This window comes from Gnatocerus cornutus, unplaced genomic scaffold (assembly GCF_029298725.1).
Source record: "Gnatocerus cornutus isolate USDA-ARS CGAHR unplaced genomic scaffold, icGnaCorn1.1 ctg00000025.1, whole genome shotgun sequence".
In the NCBI taxonomy this organism is placed as follows: Eukaryota; Metazoa; Arthropoda; class Insecta; order Coleoptera; family Tenebrionidae; genus Gnatocerus; species Gnatocerus cornutus.
This window is the reverse complement of record NW_028275376.1, coordinates 4,247,074-4,269,484: the sequence shown is the minus strand read 5'-3', so window position 1 is coordinate 4,269,484 and position 22,411 is coordinate 4,247,074. Positions and strand designations below refer to the sequence as shown.

The window sequence follows — 22,411 nt, the reverse complement described above, 5'->3', positions numbered from 1 at the left end:
CAGAACTTGTTAAATCTCTATTGAAATCTTTCTTTTGCAGCAAATTGTTAATTAAATATTGATTAATACACTCAACTTTGACAACGTGTTAACCTCAAAAATCGCTACATTTAACTTTCCCCTAATTTTCTCCCTAAACAATTGAAAGCCTGATTTACACCCAAGAATTTTTGAAAATTTGCACAGGAGAGTGGACTGATGAGAGTGAGCCGCACTTTACAACTAAACATACTTGACCTTCAAAATTCACTCCCAAGCTAACTGTCACGCTGTCAAAGTAATAACATAACTGTCGCATTAATTACAGTCTACTACATCCCAAGAGGAGTCAGAGTTTCGGTGAACATTGGGTGTCAAGAATGAAATGTCAAAATACGCGTAGAAGTAGGTGGATTCGTATTTACATTTAGATCGAGATTTACATTTGAAATTTCTATTCACTTTAACGCCAATTTTTGAAAATGAATTTGTTGTTAATTTAATCATTAATAAACGATCGTCGGATACATAATACAGAATGTATCGTAAGTTGGGGATAAATTTGACGAATTCATAAAGCCAGGTCCAAAAAAAAATCATAAAAACGTGGTTTTCGTTTTTTAGAACCAGTTGACACAAACAAACGAATGCCTTTTTATTAGAACTCAGTAAGCTTAAAAAAGCTGTAACCATAATAATAAAGTTTTAAACCATTTTTAACTGTTAAGGTTTAATCTGTCAATAAAAATAAGCTTTTGTTTAACAAAACAAAATAAACTTTTCAATTCTTCCTTTTCCTTTACTTAAACCGTAACAAATTGGCGACGAGGATAAAAAATGGCTGCTGAAAGAAAGTTGATGGACAGGTTGTTGGAGTTCATGCAGAATCATCAAACAGCATATGGATTCTATGGCTCATAGACAGGAAACCTTCATGCTGGAACTCACCAAACAGCTACAATCAACAGCGAAGCGACGAGGAGTTTCGAATGAAAACTCTAGCTCACAGTATTTCTGAATTGACATACGATCCAAAAAGTGGACATATTTTTGATTACTGGTTTAGGCGAAATGAAGGCATTTTTGAGGAAGATGAGGCAAAAGTTCGATTTCTTTTAAATATAATGTTGCAGGCAATTCTGGATATCCACTGAAACCATGGTTAACTACACCTGCTGATGCTCTACCTGGTACATCTCAAGACCGTTTTAATATTCACCATCGAAGAACCAGAAGCACGACTGTACAGTGCAATGGAGTATTGAAAACGCGATTTCGGTGTTTATTAAAAGATCCAGTTTTGCATTACCATCCTGAGAATGCGACAGCAATTGTAAATGCATGTGTAGTACTGCAATTACCGCACGTAAAATTTTAAAACTTTACACTAAAGTATGCAAACGGTCACTCTTCAATTCAAGGCGATAAAACACTAATAGAAAAAATATTAAAAAATTACCATATTTACATCACTATCGTTTAAAGAATATGTATTTAATGTAAATGAATTAATGAATTGTCTCAAGAAGTGGTCAGTGCAATCAATACAAATTTGATTTAGATAATGACAAAGATCATTTCATAACAGCAATGAGATGTAATTTAAAAAATAAACTGGACGGTTTTATGAATTGATTTTCCAAATGAATAATTATTTACCTTTTCTCATACAGGGTTATTCACCTGGAATTTCAAAAAATGCAACCAACAATACATTTCCAGTGTTGACTTGAGTTTTCTAAATTAAAATTTCAAAAATACAATCAGAGATGCTTTATATCAACCAGTGGTGTCATAAAAATTTGTCAATTTTTGCAAACTAAACTTAATACTCCTAGTTATCATTGTCTTCGCGAAAATGTATTCTAACGACGAGAAAAGTAACATGATAATGCTGTAGCGGCTGCAGAATTGTACAGTTTAACAAACTGGTTATGGCTTTGACTTTTTAAATCATTTACAGCCACCTTATTGCAAACGCTTAAACATAATAACGCTCAAATGGTTGAGTCTCATCTAATTAATATTTTTTGCCAGCTGGTCAGTCTTGCAAACCAACTCCTAACAGGTCTACATTTCGAGGTGATTTTGTTACTCAACTGACCCAAACTTACTCAAATTGACGATAAACGCAATTATATTAAGTTTATAAGCCTTGACTGTCTTATTAATAGTACCAATTTAGAAAAATTTAAACCAAAAAGGAGTATATTTAGAAATTTTTATTTGGACAACTGAAAATGTCAATTTTTTCAACACTGTAATTTCGTTATTTCTAGTGCGACAGGAACGAAATTTATTCATGTTGTTTCTTTTGTTTATTTTAGTAATATAACTAATTTGCAAAAATTTAGATCAAAAAGTCGAATTTTTACAAATTTTCGTTTTAAGACCAAAAAAATGCCACAAATTTTTTTTAATCCTGTAATTTCTTTATTTTTTATGCGATTTTAACGAAATTTGTGGAGATTATCACTCTTGACTGTCTTATTTACATTACCGATTTACAAAAATTTAGAGCGAAAAGGAGAATTTGTAGAAATTTTTATTTCGAGTAGCTAGAAAAAATAACAAAAAAAACTTGAACGCCGTTTAATTTCCACATTTTTGGTGTCACATGAACGAAATTTGTGGGCGTTATTTTTAAGGTTTAATAGCCCATAAAAGTTGTTAAATTTGGGTGAATTTTAATATATCTTTGTTAGCCATTATTTCTAATAACATATTATCTTTATTTTTGTAAAAACAATGCTAATTTTTAACAATAACACATTAAATCATTCACTTTAATGCATGATTACAGCCGACAAATCATGCATTAATAGTACCTAAAAACAAATGATCGCCGGATATAGTTAATTAATAAACTAGTTTGTTAATGCATTAATAATCGGAACTGTTTAACGTACAAACAAGCGATAGCAAACGAAGGTTTTGTAAATAGCCGGCAAAAACATTTTAATAAATTTGGTTTACCGGGCATGATTATATGTATTAATGGGACTCATATTTCAATGGTTGCGTCCATGGAAAATGAACATTTATATGTTAATTGGAAGCGTTAAAAAGATATCGCAAAAAATATAAAAAATAGTTTAAATCTTGCGATAATTGTCAAAGAAGTAAAATAACAAAACATTCCTTTTTACCATTTCAAGCTATTTACCCTTTAACTGTTATAAAGGTATTTTGACATATTTCTCATAAACTACAAAAGATGAGAATTTGAAATTTTGGGAACAAAAATAAGCGAATAAGACAAATCGAATGACAATATTTGCATATTTGTGACACTTCCGGTTATGCCGGAAGTAGTAGTCAACTTGCTTATTTAAAATGAAACACCCCTTACATTATTGCATTTTCAGATTCTACATCCAAATTAAGGGTGACTTTATGTATAATGTGCTATACTTAAATTGAACCATTTCAGAGATGTCTCGATTTTTGTAAAAAAAAATGCTCAACAGAAATGAAATTTTCTTTCCGAAATAAGCACCTTATAATCTATTTCAAAATCGCCACGTAAATTGTAAAATCAACACAATACCAACGTACAATGAAGCTTTGCAATAACTTTATGTATTGGACACCTCTTTCCTACTAAAAATAGGCAAAAAAGTGTTTTAATTTTTCCAATTTTTTTAAGCATGCTTTGGAATGGTGACAATTCAATTTTATGTGGATCTTTTATTAACAAATTTGGTGGTCTAATAAAAACGAGGAGTTAACCTCCCTGGGAAATCAGTGTAGCAGGCATGGGAAATCAGGGGAAGTCGTTTGGAAATCAGGGAAATCAACAAAAAATCAAGGGAAATCATTACGACATTAGGGGGGATCAATAGGAAATCAGGTAAAATTTTACGAAATAACAAGCAAATAAGGGGAAGTTAGACGAAAACTAGACGAAATTACAAGGAAATAAGTGGAAATCACAAGTAATTCAGGGAAAGTTCGACGAAAACACAAAGAAATCAGGAGAATTTAGACGAAAACAAAAGGAAATCAGGAGAATTTAGACGAAATTACAAGGAAATAAGAGGAAGTTGGACGAACACACAAGAAAATCAGAGGAATTTAGACGAAATTACAAAGAGATAAGTGGAGGTTGGATGAAATCACAAGGAATTCAAAGGAAGTTTTACGAAATAATAAGCAAATAAGGGGAAGTTGGAAGAAATCACAAGCAATTCAGGGGAAGTTTAACGAAATCACAAGGAAATAAGGGAAAATTGGACGAAAACTAGACGAAATTACAAGGAAATAAGTAGAGTTTGGACGAAAACACAAGGAATTCAGGGAAAGTTTAACGAAATAACAAGTAAAAAAGGGGAAGTTAGACGAAAACACAAGGAAATCAGGAAAATTTAGACGAAATTACAAGGAAATAAGTAGGGGTTGTACGAAATCACAAGGAACTCAGAGGAAGTTTTACGAAATAACAAGAAAATTAGAGGAAGTTGGACGAAATCACAAGGAAATAAGGGAAAATTGGACGAAAACTAGACTAAATTACAAGGAAATAAATAGAGTTTGGACGAAATCACAAGGAAATCAGGGGAATTTTAACGAAATAATAAGGAAATAAGGGGAAGTTGGACGAAAATACAAGGAAATCAGGAAAATTTAGACGAAATTACAAGGAAATAAGTAGAGGTTGTAAATTTGTCTCATTTGACGTAAAATTATGAGTAAAATCCAAAAATTGGCGCTAGTTTCACATACGTCAAAAAATGAGGGTGGTAGAAGCTTTTAAAGTTTGGTCACAATGCGCCTAGTAAGAACTTCGATTTCTCTAAAACTATGACATGTATTAAACCGCGGTTTAAAAAATCGATTTTTTCGGACTTTTTTACATAAGAAAAAGTGCAACACAAAAGTGAGAAAGTTTTGGCGAATAATTCGAAGTCCAAGTGTGGCTCTCTCTAGGGTGCAAAACCTAATTAAGTCGATTCCTCGCTTATGCGTGAAGCAATTTTAATGCAATTTGTCTCATTTGACGTAAAATTTTGAGTAAAATCCAAAAATTGGAGCCAGTTTCACATACGTCAAAAAAAGAAGGGAGGTAGAAGCTTTTAAAATTTAGTCACAATGCGCCTGGTAAGAACTTCGATGTCTCTGAAACTATGACATGAGAAGAATGGTACAGAAAATATAAACAAGCATTTCTTTTTGTATTAAAAACTTCCATATATATTGTTCAGTTTGTGATCTTTAATTCTCCTTTAGAAGTTTTATATGAAACCCGATACACTTTACATCAGATTTTTACATAATACATCAGTATTGTTACGAGAAGATTCTGGAAGCTTCGAGCGCCAGCGCTGGAACGTTCCGCTCTGCTCTAGAGTGAGCGGTTCGTGGAATAATTCTGATTCATACGCGGAACTCCCGAATATTCTCGCAGCGCTCCAGCATTAGGCTAGTGGTAGGGGAATATCTGTATATAGGGGAGTAGTGATAGGATTGTAGATAGTCTAGTATTTGGAAGTCCTGAAAAGTGTTGTAATTGTGAAGTACGAGAGTGTTCATAGTGCACAATAAAATTGTTATTGTTACAAGCGAGACTTTTGATTTTTTCGGCCAACGTGACAACTGGTGTCAGAAAGTGGGATCCCGTCCAGCATTGTGATCGAGAAAATTCTGGAATTTTCGATCGGAAAATTCGTGACATTACCGGACTGTGACATTGTTACTTGATTGTGGACAATTTTTATGCCTGTTCAAACCAGACAGCAAGCCGCAGAAATGGAGGGGCTACAAGAATTGATGACCACTATGATGGCAAAATTGGAGACAAATTTAGAAGAAAGAAGACAAACAGAAAAACTGGAAGAAGAAGAAAGAAGACAAAATGAAAAACACTCCGCAAAAGAAGCTCTGGTGCGCGCTCTAGAGGTGGAAACCGTTTTCAAGAGCTCTGTGAACGTCCCCGATTACCGACGAATTCGAGGTGTGGGCATTGACGAAGAAGAGGCAACACCTACCGCTTTCGTCACGAAAGCCGAGCTAAACGACATCCTCAAGGAAAACAGGGAGCTACGGATGACATTGAAGCAGCGAACTAGCCAGACCTGCTATCGTTGCGGAAAACCAGGCCATTTTAAACGTGACTGTAGGGTTGTTCTTAGGAACGACCAGAACGGTCCCCAGTCACGTCCTCAGCAGTCGGAAAACTAAAGCCCAGCAGTGTCAAGGGGCACACACTGGCTGGGGAGAGCACAAGCCCCAAAGTTATTTCCGTGATGCGTTTGAAGAGGAATTTTGAGAGTTTGATAATTGAAGGAAGTGTGAATGGGAGAAAAGTGAAGATAACGGTCGACACCGGAGCCATGGTTTCCCTTGTGAGAAAGGACATGTTGGACAACAGGACATCTTTGGAAACAACGAGTGCTATTTTAAAAACAGTCACGGGAGATGTCGCCACAGTAAGTGCCGAGGCAGAGGTCACGGTCCAGTTGGGAGGTATGAAGTTTCGGCATCGGGTGCTGGTGGCCGGAATCGAGGGATGAGATGATCCTGGGAATGGATGTTATTGGACGACATGGGATTTCCTTTAATCACAACGAGAAGATCCTCAAGATTGGAACCGAAAGCTTCGTGTTATCGACCCCAGAAGTAAAAGAAGATGGAGTGAAAGCGTTCGCCTGTGCAAAAACTTGTGTGGATGGGAACAGCGAGAAAGTGATAAGTGTGCGTTTAGGAAGTAACTTTGGGAGCTACGTTGGAATGATTGAACCGACCAGAGACATGACAAAACCAATTCTTGTTGGAAAGACACTAGTAAAAGTGACAAAAGAAATACCTGTGCGGGTGGCGAATATCAACCCAACTCCAGTCACGATCAAGAAGGGCGATCTAGGTGCTGTGTGTGTTCCGATCTCCAGAATAAGTGACGCACAGCCATCAAAGAGAAACGTGAAGACCGTGAAAAAGTTAAAGCTGGAGGTAGACACGAGTGACCTTTCTGAAGAAGAGGCTCTTAAAGCACAGGCTTTCATCAAGAAGAATAAGGATGTGTTCGCCGTTGAGAAGGAGCCACTAGGAAGAACGAACATCGTTCAGCACAGAATCAATACGGGCGACCATCAACCCATCAGACAGGCACCGAGAAGGTTACCATGGGCGAAGCAAGAGCAGGCCGAACAGTTGGTAAAATCCATGCAAGAAGAAGGGATTATTGAAGAATCCAACAGTCCTTGGTCTTCGCCGGTTTTGCTCGTAACCAAGAAAGACGGTAGTACAAGATTCTGTGTAGATTACCGAAAACTCAACGATGTTACCAAGAAAGACAGTTTTCCATTACCCCGGATTGACGACACTCTCACAACTCTGTCAGGGTCGACGTGGTTCTCAACCTTAGACCTGAAGAGTGGATATTGGCAAGTGGGACTTCATCCCGAAGACAAGGAGAAGACAGCGTTTTCCACGGGAAGTGGCCTGTACCACTTTACGGTTATGCCTTTTGGGCTTTGCAACGCACCCGCTACATTCGAAAGACTAATGGAATGTGTGTTGCGTGGATTGACGTGGAAAACTTGTCTGGTTTATTTAGACGACGTTATGGTCATGGGTAAAAACTTCGATGAACACCTGAAGAACCTTCAAGAAGTGGTAGACCGGTTTAGGGGTGCCAATTTGAAACTTAATCCGAAAAAGTGCCATCTATTTCGGAAGAAAGTGGAGTTTCTGGGGCATACGGTGTCATTTGAAGGAATCAAGACCTGCGAAGATAAGATTCAGGCGATTAAGGAATGGCCCAGACCTAAGGACAAGCACGATGTGAGAAGTTTTATTGGACTTTGCACGTATTATCGGCGGTTTGTAGAAGGTTTCGCCAACATTGCTGCACCTCTGCACAAACTAACGGAAGCAAAGGCATCATGCAACTGGACATCAGACTGCGAAAGCAGTTTCAAGCGACTGAAGTTAGCTTTGTGCACTAGCCCGATTTTGAGCTACCCCAGGACTCATGGAAAGTTCGTCTTGGACACAGATGCCAGTAACATCGGCATTGGAGCGGTGTTATCGCAGGTGCAGGATGGAGAAGAGAGAGTGATCGAGTACTACAGCAAAGTGTTGAGCAAGCAAGAGAGAAATTACTGCGCTACAAGAAAGGAATTGCTGGCCGTTGTAAAATCTGTAGAGCATTTCCACAAATACTTGTTTGGCCACGAGTTCTTGATAAGGACTGATCATGCTGCCCTCACGTGGTTACTACAGATGAAAGACGCCGAAGGACAAGTGGCTAGGTGGATTGAGCGGCTGCAGCAATACCACTTCAAAATCAAACATCGACCAGGAAAGCAACACAATAACGCTGACGCTCTCTCTAGAAGACCTTGCAAGGATTGCAAGCAGTGCGCGAAGATTGAAGGGCCATTGCCGATAAACAGGATGGTTATCGGTTGTGATGATGACTGGACTACGGAGAATCTTCGGAAGGATCAACAAGCAGACCAGGAAATTGGGCCACTGCTGGAGTGGAAAGAAACGGATAATCGAAGGCCGCGTTGGGAAGATGTCTCGGAAAAGAGTGCAGGGTTGAAGGCGATGTGGGCGCAGTGGGACTCACTGCGAGTAGAAAATGGGGTACTGAAAAGGGCTTGGGAAAGCGCAGACGGGAAGAAAGTAACCTCCCAGTTACTAGTGCCCAAGAATAGAGTCCCCCAAGTACTCAAGGAGGTCCATGACGGAACATCAGGCGCTCACTTCGGAGTGAACAAAACCTTAAGTAAGATTAGGCAGCGGTATTACTGGGTTGGCTGCCGGGAAGATGTCGAACGATGGTGTAGGAGATGTTCAGTTTGTGGGGCGAGCAAGGGACCTCGAACGCGAACTAAAGGAGGCATGAAACAATACAACGTGGGAGCCCCGTTCGAGAGAATCGCTCTAGATGTGGCCGGGCCATTTCCAAAAACTGATGACGGCAACAAGTACATCTTGGTTGTGCAGGATTATTTCAGTAAATGGCCGGAAGCGTATGCCCTTCCCAACCAAGAAGCCACAACAGTAGCTCGAGTCCTAGTGGATAATTTCTTCAGCAGGTTTGGAGTTCCACTCGAAATGCATTCCGATCAAGACAGGAATTTTGAGTCTGGCGTTTTTCAAGAGATGTGTAAGCTGCTGGGAATTAGGAAGACTCGAACCACACCCTTGCACCCGCAATCCGACGGCATGGTCGAGAGATTCAATCAGACGATGGAGGAACATCTGTCCAAGGTAGTGGAAGAGCACCAGAGGGATTGGGATCGTCGACTGCCCTTGTTTATGATGGCCTACAGAGCTGCCATTCATGAAACCACGGGAGAAACACCAGCGAAGATTATCTTTGGAAGAGAGCTGCGTCTCCCTTGTGATCTTCTGCTTGGTTCGCCTGGGGTGGAACGAAAGGAAGTACCGGAGTTCGTCGACAACCTGCGAGAGACCCTACTGGATACACACCACCTTGTGAGGCAGAAGATCAAAATGGCTAGTGACAGAATGCGGTCCAGATATAATGTGACGGCTAATCATGAAGGATTCAACGAAGGAGACTTGGTGTGGTTATTCAACCCTCGGCGAAAGAAGGGCCTATCTCCGAAGTTGACACCTACATGGGAGGGACCGTATAAGGTGATCAAGAGGATCAACGACGTGGTGTATCGGATCCAACGCAGCGCCCGTTCAAAGATGAAAGTGGTTCATCTAAATAGACTTTGTAAATATCACGGAGAATCAGGTGTTTGGTCTGATCGGGACGATCAGAACTAAGAGAGGGGCAGTGTTACGAGAAGATTCTGGAAGCTTCGAGCGCCAGCGCTGGAACGTTCCGCTCTGCTCTAGAGCGAGCGGTTCGTGGAATAATTCTTATTCATACGCGGAACTCCCGAATATTCTCGCAGCGCTCCAGCATTAGGCTAGTGATAGGGGAATATCTGTATATAGGGGAGTAGTGATAGGATTGTAGATAGTCTAGTATTTGGAAGTCCTGAAAAGTGTTGTAATTGTGAAGTACGAGGGTGTTCATAGTGCACAATAAAATTGTTATTGTTACAAGCGAGACTTTTGATTTTTCGGCCAACGTGACAGTATTATATAAATTTAGAATTTTCCTCAATTAGTTTTAAAATTAAAATGATTTATAGGAGCGAAATAGTAGATCGTGCAAGTGTAAATGTTGGTCTTAAATAGTAACCATCACAAAAAATACTTTTTCTGACTAGACAGCAAAAGTGTTTCCAGGTCAACGAGCCCTTTTCATTAGTTATAACAAAATTGCCTACTTTACTGTATAAAAACGACTAAAAAATAGTGACTTTTTGTGACATTTCGAGAAAAAAAATATTTTTACACAAATGTACATTGGAACCCTCAAGCTCATATTAACAAAGATTTACATTCTTGTATCCACGTCTTTGTGAGAAATGATTCAAAAAGTCTCAAAAAGTCATAGGTTTAGAACAAAATAATTTTCGTCGTTTGAGATCTTAAAACGTTTTAAAAAAAAATCCATTTTAAAAATTTATGAAGTTTATTGAATAGTTTTCTAAAGCCGCACAGTGCGTCAAATGAGCAGTCTAGCGGGACAAAAATGTAAAATAAATGATTTTAAAATTTTGTGGAAATCTATTAGATGTTTAAACTACATATTGTTTTTAATAATTAACGAAAATTTGAATTACAAGACTACTTGATTGAAAGGGAAAATGATAAATTAACCAACAATGTGCAAATAATGCCACCGCTCGAACGTCTTTTAAAAATTCATTTCTGTTCGCAATGCGGGCTCTTGCACAATTATCATTTATGTAAAGTCATCTATAAATTAGTCATATTTCAATCATACAGTTTCTGCATTTTGTTAAGATTAGTAAAGTTAAGATAAGTTAACAAAAATGTCACTTTCTACAATTCTCAAAGTCACATAAAATTTTAGACACGAAAAAAAAATCTGTTAGATTCCAAAGTTTTCTTTTTAATAAAAATTGGTAAGACAAAGCTTTCACCTCATGGTACCAAAAAGATTTTTTGCGCTAATTAAAAATGTACAATTTTTAATGAGTAGCATAAAAATGCACTTGGAATAAATAAAAAAACAATCCATGGGTTGGGCTCCTATCGGGCGCGTCCCCAGGTGGCGGATAGGGGTAAGCCACGGTATGCCGGTCTTCGGAAACTGTGGTGAGTGCTGACCATGAGTGATTGCACCGGTCTAAACCCCGGATGTGATCACAAAAGTCGCATCGCGGACCAGCTCCCCCGTGTTTGTGCCGTGCGGGGCAACCCGTGTCGGGGGATGAAAGGATCCTGGTGGTTGAGCGGCAACTGGGAGAAAACCTCCAAGCTGCTGCAACACACCTCTTTGGCCCGGATTTCTCCTAGACGGGCGGTTGAAGACTAACCCATCTTCGATCAATCGGCTGCGTCGTCCAGTAAGATGGCCGACAGGGTGAGCCTACTGGCGAAGGAGGCGTGCACCGGGGACCGTGTCCCTTACGGGACCCGTAATCTCTGCGTGTTGCGTCCCTTCGTTGTAGGCTATATCTTTCTGATAGCCCTGGCGTTACGCACATAGCCTTGGTGCTATGGGGCGGCGTCCCCGTGTTGGACTCCATGGTGGGTGGGGAGTCAGAGAGATGAAATCAAAAACACCTACATGGAAAACAAACAAAAACAAAAACAAAAAACAAGACCCGAGGCTGTCCCCGTGATACCTCGATTCGTGGTTGTCCCCGTGATACCCCAATCTGAGGCTGTCCCTGTGATACCTCAACCTGGGGCTGTTCCGGAGGCACCTCGTTCCGAGGATGTCCCGGAGGCACCTCGTTCCGAGGATGTCCCGGAGGCACCTCGTTCCGAGGGTGTCCCGGAGGCACCTCGCTCAAGAAAACGGCCCAGTGGGGCTGAAATGAAGCGTCGGAGGAGAGCGCGGCTGGAGTCGGGGGCAATTCCCTCCACCTCTGCTGCACTTGTCCCTCCAGGTACAAACACCTCTAGAGGGCCTGTCCCGACAAGAGGCAAGAAACCCCCTACCGCAACCAAGGGCGTTGGGCGACCTAAACCGAAAGGTCAAGGTCAGACTCAGCCCTCGACATCCCGTCAGGGGAAAAAGACCAAAAGGGTTCGGTCAGATGGCAGCACACCTTCACCGCAGGTGAAAAGGACGTGCACCTCTGGTGCCGAAAGGAACCCTACCGTTCGCTATGCGGACGCGACAAACAGCCTGCACGTTGCCGTGTGCAACCGGCTAAATGAGCTAGGAAAGCTCACGCAAGTGCAGGCTGAAGAAGTTCAAACGGCTCTCCTCCAGGCTCTGGACAACATCCTGTTCCGACCTGGAGGCACTCGGGACACGACACCGCCTACGTTTTCGGGGATGCGTTACAGCGGGGAGATCCTCAGGCTCACCTGCAATAACGAGACATCCCGAGCGTGGTTGAGTCATGCGGTCAGTGACATCAATATTGATGGCACCGACCTTCAAGTGGTGAGGGTCAGTGATCTGCCAAGGCTGACCAGAGTCACCCTTTTCATCCCGGGACCACCGGAGGAAAGGGATAGAATCCTGGGGCGGCTGGAGATCCAGAACCCTGATCTCAACATCAGGAGCTGGTGCCACTTCCACTTCTCCCATGCCGAAAACGGAAACGTTCTGGTGATGGGAGTTGGGGAAAGGGACGCAACAGCCCTGAGAAACAAAGATGGTGCGATGAGCTACCGCTTCTCCACCATCAAAGCAAAGGTGGCAAGAACGGCCGACCAAGCCACTTCGATGGAGGTGGAGCGGACCGGGGATGAGGAGCGTGCTCCTCAACCGGACAGAGCCCCTCTATAATGGATTGGCAAAATGGCGGCCAACATTCAATTTGCCCAGATAAACCTGCATCACTGCCGTACGGCTGTGGCGACTCTATGCCTCAGCCTTAGCAGGATGCAGAACACTATTACACTAATTCAAGAACCCTGGACCGTCAAGGGACAGGTTCGAGGATTAGGACTGTTGAAAGGCACGGTACTCGTAAATGACAATGATCATTGCGAGAACCCCCCAAAAATTAGGACATGCGTCTATGTACCAAAAAACGTTAAAGCCACCTTGTTGAGGCAATTTTCAGGAACTGATTTAACGGCCGTCGAAATCGGCTGCTGTACAAAATCGGGCCAAACCAAAATAGTGATAGCCTCGGTCTATCTCCCTAGTGATTCTCAGCATCATCCTCCGAGTAGAGAGATGGCTGACCTGGTGGAGCACTGCGAAAGGCTAAAAAGAAACCTCATTATAGGATGCGACTCCAATGCTCATCACACTGTGTGGGGAAGCATGGACAGCAACCCGAGAGGTAAAGCACTATTGGAATACATATCCAGGACCAAACTGCAAATCCTTAACAGAGGCTGCAAAGCTACCTTTGTTACAACGCGGTGCCAGACAGTAATTGACATTACGCTGGCATCCAAGGAGATTGCAGACAGAATACAGGACTGGCGAGTATCCGATGAGGTGACTATGTCATATGTCATATGTGGACTATGTGGATCATCGGAAAATTTGCTTTTCCCTGAATGACCTCACGGCCGAGAAGAAAGTTTACAGAAACCCAAGGCGCACAGATAGGAAAGTTTTCTACGAACACCTATCTGCGGACTTGGCAAACTTTCAGACACGTGATAGGATCATGACTGTTGAACAGCTGGAACGCGGTGTTAATGCCATCCATTCTAGCATCATCAGTTCATTTGAAGCAGCCTGTCCTCAGAGGACGGAAAACGCTCACGGCACCACCATGCCTTGGTGGTGTAGAGAACTAGCACGACTCAGGAAACTGACCAGGAAGTGCTACAATAAGGCGTATAAGACAAGGCGGCAATCTGACTGGGACGTCTACAAGATGGTCCAAAAGTCATACAAAAAACTTATACGACAAAAACAAAGAGTAACCTGGCAAAACTTCTGCAGCGACATTGAGTCTACCGCCGATGCAAGCCGCCTGCACAAAGTTCTTGCTAAAAGTACAAAAACACAGCCAGGAAGCCTTCGCAAAGAGGACGGTACCTTTTCGACTTCTGCCTCCGAAGCGGAAAGCATCCTTTTGAAAACACACTTCCCAGGTAGCATTCTGCTTACCGAACCCATGAAGTGGCCGCCCTACAACCCAAGTCCATTCTCAGACGAACACTGGAATGTGGCCTGTATCTTAGTAAACATACCCAGAATCACATGGGCAATAAAAACTTTCTCTCCATTCAAATCGCCAGGTGTAGATGGAATTTTCCCAGCCCTGCTACAATGGGGACTGGATGTACTCCTTCCTCACTTAATGCGCATTTTCCGGGCATGTATCACTCTCAGATACATCCCGGTAGGATGGAGAGAAGTAAAGGTGGTTTTCATACCAAAACCAGGACGTAATGATTACACTGCGCCCAAGTCTTACCGACCAATCAGCCTAACATCGTTTTTACTGAAAACGCTAGAGCGATTGTGTGAGAGAGCACTTAGAGAAAGAGTGCAAATGTCTTTACACCCTAGGCAACATGCCTTCACCCCTGGCAGGTCTACCGAAACTGCTCTACACGAAGTGGTAGGTAGAATTGAGAGATCCTTGGAGGTGAAGCAGTCAACTCTAGGAGTATTTATAGATATTGAAGGAGCGTTTGATAAAACCACCTTCTCTTCAATCAGAACCGCCCTGTTAAAATATAACGTCTCCCCGACTCTTGTCGAGTGGATTGGACACATGTTGCAGTGGAGGACAATCACAGTAGGCCACGGAGCCGTAAGTACGAAGGCTGTAGTGGGACGAGGCTGACCGCAAGGCGGAGTCTTGTCACCGTTGCTATGGAACATAGTGATTAACAGCCTACTTGAAATTCTAAACGACCATGGATTTTATACCGTCGGTTATGCAGATGACATTGTTATCATGATTACTGGAAACTTTGAGGGAGTCCTGTGCAACTCAATGCAAGAAGCTCTCTCGATAATTCAGAAATGGTGTGAAAAGAACAGTCTGACAGTGAATCCTCACAAAACAGAGCTTGTTCTTTTCACAAACAAAAGAAGGCTGGCCCCTATGCGTCTACCTTCAATTTTCGGTACTTCCTTACAGCTTGCAAAAGAGGTGAAATATCTGGGCATCACTCTTGATAGTAAGCTGAACTGGAGTAGACACCTTGAAGTAAAAACCGAAAAAGCATATAGGGCTTTTTGGCAATGTCGATCAGCCATTGGCACCACCTGGGGCTTAACTCCAAGGGTGGTTCTTTGGCTGTACACTGCAATCATAAGACCTATGCTTACTTACGGTGCAATAGTTTGGTGGCCCAGAACTGAACAAGAAACAGCAAAGAAGCGCCTGAACCAGGTGCAACGTCTAGCTTGCATTGCTGCTACAGGTGCCATGAGAACTACACCCACTGCTGCGTTAGAGACTGCCCTTTCGTTACTACCCCTAGAAATTTACGTTCAGGAGGTGGCGACAAGAACGTCGCTCCGACTAAAAGCGGTGGGAATGTGGAAGGTGGGGAGCTCGGCCAGTCGACACGGAAGCATCCTTAGAAAGGCTGTCAAAAAGATACCTTTACTAGGGGCACCTGTGGACAGACGTACACCGACCTTTGTTTTCAACAAACCCTACCAAATCCACCTAGAAGATTCATCCACTGCGGACGAGACACCGTACGACATCGTCTTTTACACTGATGGATCTAAAAATAACTTAGGTTCAGGAGCTGGTCTGTACTGTCAACAACTGAACTTAAAAGAAACAATACCACTTTCAGAAGGACCCACAACATTCCAAGCGGAAATCGTACCTATTCTACACGGAGTCCTAGAGATGTTGCATCTAAACATCACAAACAAAAACCTTCTATTTCTGACGGATAGCAAGGCAGTTTTACAAGCTTTAAAGTGCAACAAGATCATTTCAAAGTTAATATACGAAACCCACAAGGAACTCACAAGGTTGTCCAGAACAAACTTGATCACTCTGGCTTGGGTTAAAGGACACAAAGATAACAGCGGCAACGACATCGCCGACGGCTTGGCGAAAGGCGGATCCAGGAAACCATATGGACCGGGACCAACCATACCGCTAAACCTCGAAGCAATGTACGGGCTGATAAACAAAAGCAATCTCGAGCACCACAGCAATAGATGGCGAAACACTATCGATTGTCGGATCTCGAGATAAACAATGCCAGTACCTCTTCAAAAGGTCACAAATTATCTACTGCGGTTGTCTAGAGGAAACCTCCGCTTATTAGTGGGAATTTTTACGGGACACTGCGGTCTAAATAAGCACCTTCACCAGGTAGGTGTAAAAGCAACCCTCAATGCAGAGGATGTGAAGAAGACGACGAGACCGTGGAACATGTATTTTGTCACTGTCCCGCGCTCGTCGATTTAAGAAGATCCATGTGGGGAAAGGATCAATACCCAGATATGGGCATGGTCCCCAGCACTTCCCCCTCCGCCCTCCTTCAATTTGCTTTGAAGCTGGGCTGGTTCGAAGGAAGCTAGCTGGGAAAAATGGGAGGCAGCACAATGGGCCGATTGCGGCCTGAGTGCAGTGAATACATCACCCTCCCCCTTAATACCATACCAAATAAAAAACAAATATCATAAAATCAAAATTTGAAAAACCGTTTATTAATAAGCAGGATGAAATTAGTTCTTTTTAGATAATATGTTGTTTATAAAAATTTTTATTATACCTGCATCATAATTCTAAATTAAAACACGCAAAAGCGTGCAAAAAGAGGTCTTTAAAGCACTAAAGCTTTAAACTTGTCTAGGTAACAAGAAATAGTGAAATGTCAGGACCAATTTTTATTTATAATATAAATAAACATGAAAATTACAATTACTATTATTTGAAATTTCAAAGCCCGCCGCTTTAAGCTGGTTACTGTTGTTCGTTGCTTCTAATTCATAACTAGTAGAAGCTTGTTCATTTTCATTCTTCTGTTGGACGTCCATTGCTCTTGATGAAGTTGATTTAGCAACCGATGTGTTCAGAACACCAGCAATGCGTTTGAAAACAACTATTTTGTTTGAAGTGAATTCTTCAATATAGCCACTAGCCACACTCGAAGATTTCCATCCCACCTGACGTTTCAACTCATCGATGCTCATACCACTGTTTGCCATAAACGTATGAAGTTCGTCGGAAAGCATGACCACTATGTTTCTCAGCGTCGGGTAGATTCAGTTCTGCATGTTCTGCTAGCCTTTTAATCTCTTCACTTATTTTCTGAACGGATTTTTACAAACGTGAAAAAATGTGCTTAACAACGTAAACAAACAATTGCTAACCGTCTCTACGAAAACGATTCACAAACAACCTTTGATAATTTTATTGTGTAAATTTAGATTTTTTCAATGGTCCTAAAGGATTGTAAATGGATAGGTATAATAAAAAATAGTGTATAACACTCGTTTATAAGCGCCTTTAAAACACTTACGACGTTAAAAGCACTCCGCTGACGCGTCGTGCGTGTTTTAAAGGCTTGCTTATAAACTTGTATTATAATATACTATTGTTTTATTGTATAAATTGTATAAAAAAAATGAGAATTTTTCTTGCAAATTAACGCTCAAGATTTGTCACAAAATTAATGCAGATAAATTTTTCTTCTTCGTTAACCTCCAAAATCAGGGATTTGAGAGTTTATTCTCTTAAGTTGGCGCATTGTTACTCCGCAGAATGTTTTAAAAATTTTTTTGCAAATATTTTTGCAATCCCCAATCCAATCGATAAAGAATTCCAGGTTGTAAAAAGCAGAAGGAGCAAACATAGACCAGTAACTGTCGGTTCAAAGCAGTTCGAAGCCAGCGAGAGCAGCGATTCGTTAATTTCTGGGGTTGCGCGCAGAAAGTGGATTTACGTTGGTAGGTGTAGCCCTAACACTAGTACGAGCAATGTTTTGAAATAAGTTTAAAAATATGGCAATGTTTCTGACGTCAAGTGTTTCTTGCTGAAGCAAAATGAGGATTTCTCTTCTTTTAAGCTGGGAGTTTCAGAGACTTCCTTTGATAAACTCATGGATGCTTCGTTGTGGCCACAGTTCGTAACAATTCAAGAATTTTTTAACTATCCGAGAACTAACAAGGCTCGACCATCTGCCTCTTTGACTGAACCTGGACTTCCAACGACAAGTGGGGAGAATCTGAGGTTCCCACAGATGGAAACATAAATATTTACTATCAAAATGTTAGGGGATTAAGAACAAAACTAGACGATATTTTCGCCTCTTCTGCATTGATGGACTATCCCGTCATTGTCCTGACGGAGACTTGGCTTTCTGAAAATATTCAAGATTCTGAAATCCTTGACAATCGCTATAACATCTTCAGAAAGGACAGAAGCAACGATACAAGTGATAAAACGCGAGGTGGTGCAGTTCTCGTGGCAGTGTGTAATAAGTTTCAGTGTTTCAAAATTTCCACTCCATCATCGAACATCGAGGAAGTATGGGTGCACGTGCAGCACTAAGGACGAATCTGTCGTTTTAGGATGTGTCTATCTGCCTCCAAGTTCTGTTTTATCAAGATATGACGATTATATAAAAACAGTGGAGTACATTTCGAACAAATTTTCATCTAGTAGCATCATATTACTGGGCGACTTTAATTTACCTAATATTTTGTGGAGTTTTGATGAGGATACGTATAGTTTAGTCCTCTTTTGTAATAATAATCACGTTGCTGAGTATGTCTTCGATAGGTTATTTTCAGCAGGGTTCAGTCAATTTAATAATATTTCTAACAATATAAATAGCAACATTTTAGACCTAATATTCGCCACTCGCCATGTTGATGTTTCAAAATGTGATTTTAATTTAGTCAATGTGGATAACTATCATCCACCTTTATTAGTTTCTATTTCCGACTTTAATGTGCATAATTTTAACACTCAGTTTTTAAAACCAAATTTTAAAACGGCCCCGTATGATTTTATAAATAACTACTTTTTTAGTCTTCCCTGGTCTATTATATTTAACAATTGTGATGTCAATCAGTGTGTCGTAAAATTTTATAATATTTTGTACAGTGTCATCGAGTTGTATGTTCCTACTTTAAAATGTTACAGGGATACTCACCCACATTGGTACTCTGCTAACCTTAAGTATTTAATTAAAGAAAAGAAAGTTGCACATAAAAAGTTCAAACTTTCAGGACTAGAAGTAGATTATACCAGTTTTAAAAATTTACGTACGGAATGTAAACGGCTATCTAAAGAATGTTACGAAAATTTTTTATCTGACGCAGAATACAATATCAATAATAATCCTAGAAAATTTTGGGATTTCTATAAATTAAAAAATCGTACGTCTCCTCTGCCATCTGTTATCATTAAAGATGACGTTGTTTTAAATGATGATTTTCAAATCGCCAATGCTTTTGCTTCACAGTTTATGAATAACTTTGTAACCTCAAACAATCACCATTCTGTATCAAACGCCATACCAGGTCAACATCAATCGGTAAACTTAAGCCGATTTACTTTGACACCAACAGATGTTTTTGATAAGTGATCGAATCTTGACATTCCTGGGAGTACTGGCCCAGACCAAATTCCTAACTTGTTTTTTAAATCGTGTGCTAGTAGTTTGTACCTACCAATATTTCTAATATTTAACATATCTTTGCAGACTTCGGTCTTTCCATCTAAGTGGAAATTGTCAAATATCGTACCAGTGCACAAGAGTTCACATAAAAGTGAATTATCCAATTATCGGCCAATCAGTATAATCTCTTCTTTACCTAAACTGTTTGAAGATATTTTGGCTCCCCAGTTTGCGTCAGCCTTCAGAAATATTATCCGCCCAGAGCAACATGGATTTTTTAGTGGTAGATCGGTTGAAACCAACTTGTTTGAATTTGAGTCTTCTGTTTTTTCTTCCTTGGTTCAGGGAACTGATGTTCACTCTGTCTATACCGATTTTTCAAAGGCATTTGACAGAGTGGACCATGAAATTTTAATTTCGAAGTTAAAGCAGTATGGAGTTGGTATTTCTGTCACTGATTGGTTTCACATTTATTTAAGTGATCGTGAGGCTCAAGTAGTTGTTAGAGGTTCGGTTTCTCGCACAATCAAAATTCCCTCAGGTGTCCCCCAGGGATCTCATTTTGGTCCTCATTTATTCCTTGCTTTCATTAACGATGTTTCTGCCAGATTAAGTTCCAATTTTCTTCTTCTGGCCGACGATCTTAAAATTTATAGAAGTATTTCATCTGAATCAGACATTGTTTGTCTTCAACAGGATCTTGATAGATTATCCGAATGGTGTGTGGACAAAGATTTGCACCTGAATATCAAGAAATGTAAAGTAATTTTTTTCTCAAGGAAAACTCTACCATCTCGTCCAGCTTACTTTTTGTCAAATACAGCTCTTGAGGTCGTCAATTCTATACGGGATCTTGGTGTTTTACTGGATTCGAAGCTCACCTTTTTCGAACAATTCGATTACATCGTGTCTAAAGCAAATCGAATGCTTGGATTTGTTTTCCGTCATTGCACTGAGTTTAAGAATATTAGAACTTTGACTTTACTTTATACTTCCCTTGTAAGATCTTATCTTGATTACTGTAGTATTGTGTGGTCTCCACTATATCAGTGTCACATAAACCGATTAGAGAATGTACGAAAGAGATTTTTGCGTCTGGTTCGATACAAATTGCTTACCAGTAGCGATGTACTTCTGGAGACGACCGACGATGTAAGGAAGAATTTGGGGATAGTGACCCTCCAAAATAGAAGGATTTATCAGTCTCTTCACTTTTTCTTTAAGTTAGTAAACGGGTTTTCGGATTGTCCAAATATTTTAGCAGATCTAAAATTTTTGGTACCTGCGTATCAAGTAAGAATGAATCGTTTGATAATGGTCAACTACGCTAGAACTGATTGCTATGAAAATAGTCCTTTAATTCGAATGTTAAACAATGTTAACGCATGGCATGATAAAATCGAATTTTTTGGTATGTCGAAGGGTAAATTTAAAAAAACCGCTTCTGTTGTCCTAATCTAGTTGTACTTGTATTGTATTCGTATTGTACTTGTATTTTCTTGTTGTATTATTTTTAATCTGTTTGTGTTCTATTTGTATTATTTTATTTCATGTATAAGTTCTGCGTCAATAAACATTTATTTATTTATAGTTTCTGGATGAATAGTCGCGCCTCTTTCTTTCAATAATTTGACGAGGGACAGATTTTTGATTTCTATGGCGGTTTGGAAGACTGAGTCAACGATGTACTCTGCGCCATAGTCTAAAAGACATTTTACCCAGGATTGTCCATAAAAGAGGAGTTATTCCGCCTTCTCCAGTTTTACAGACGTTGGCATTTTGATCAATGAGATATTTGGATATATCTGTTGTTATAGCTTCTTTATAATGTCTACATTACCTTTTTCGGCGGCCCAAGCCAAAGGAGTTTTCTCGTTTTCTGATGCATCCAAGTTAGTATCATCTAATAAACTCTCTACAGTTTCCAGATTCGAATCATATCTGATGGCGGCAATGAGAGAAGTGTTCTTTTCTTCATTCACAACATTTGAGTTAGCGTTTCTTAGAAGATTAACAAGTTCTAGTTTGTTCTCTTTTATCGCTTTAAATAAAGGAATGGCATCTTCAATGTCGCAGCCTGAGGTGTCAGTGTCGTTATCAATAAGGAACTTAACCATTTCCAAATTCCCCAATCGTATGGCTATAGTTAGAGGAGAATCAAAGGAATCTCTAAGCTTAATGTCGGCTCCTTTCAAGACCAAAGCTTGCACGATGTCGAAACGATTCAGGTGCAATGCAAGAAATAATGGAGTTGCACCATCCGATTCTTTTTGATTAACGATGGCTCCGGCTTTTAGTAAGTAATTAACAGTTGTGAGGCATCCTTTTCTGACAGCATATGAAAGTAGAGTTCTTCCATTACTCATAACAATATTGATATTACGATATGAGTTATACCATGTGGTATAGTGTGTGTAATTGTTTTCTTCAATTCCTTTACAAACCACCTAAAAACATTTTTATTAAGAATGCGAAAAAATATCAATTTATTTTGAATCGGTCTAGTTTTAAGCAGCGTTTCAGGATCTCTTGGAATGAAAGGTAAGCGATTTTTTTATCAGAGTTCAGTCGTGTACTTCATAAGAGTAGTTATTTATAAGACTAGTTTAATATGAAGCTAATAAGTCACGCAAAATAGTAATATTATTATAATACAAGTTTATAAGCAAGCCTTTAAAACACCCACGACAAATTTAAGAGCACGACGCTTATAAATGAGTGTTATACGCTATTTTTTATTATACCTATGCATTTACAATCCTTTAGGAGCTTTGAAAAAATGTGAATTTACACAATAAAATTATCAAATGTTGTTTGTGAATCGTTTTCGTAGAGACGGTTAGCAATTGTTTGTTTATGTTAATAAGCACATTTT

General features: G+C 40.2%; 3 protein-coding genes across 3 annotated transcripts; 2 read left to right on the top strand and 1 right to left on the bottom strand.

The window, feature by feature from the left end:
* The first annotated feature begins 12,808 nt into the window (after window positions 1-12,808).
* On the top strand, window positions 12,809-13,528 carry LOC148166100 (uncharacterized). Its single transcript, XM_088049439.1, has one exon. It carries the CDS (start codon window positions 12,809-12,811, stop codon window positions 13,526-13,528), a length of 720 nt encoding a protein of 239 aa, XP_087905565.1.
* A 4,481-nt stretch (window positions 13,529-18,009) lies between these two features.
* On the top strand, window positions 18,010-21,053 carry LOC148166099 (uncharacterized). The gene is made up of 7 exons (XM_088049438.1): window positions 18,010-18,140; window positions 18,185-18,345; window positions 18,399-18,437; window positions 18,482-19,452; window positions 19,487-19,573; window positions 19,621-20,947; window positions 20,998-21,053. Exons 1-7 carry the CDS (start codon window positions 18,010-18,012, stop codon window positions 21,051-21,053), a joined length of 2,772 nt encoding a protein of 923 aa, XP_087905564.1.
* Window positions 21,054-21,113: 60 nt separating this feature from the next.
* On the bottom strand, window positions 21,114-21,902 carry LOC148166098 (ankyrin repeat and KH domain-containing protein mask-1-like). The gene is made up of 3 exons (XM_088049437.1): window positions 21,377-21,902; window positions 21,255-21,341; window positions 21,114-21,208 (listed from the first exon to the last, which is right to left on the bottom strand). Exons 1-3 carry the CDS (start codon window positions 21,900-21,902, stop codon window positions 21,114-21,116), a joined length of 708 nt encoding a protein of 235 aa, XP_087905563.1.
* Window positions 21,903-22,411: the final 509 nt, after the last annotated feature.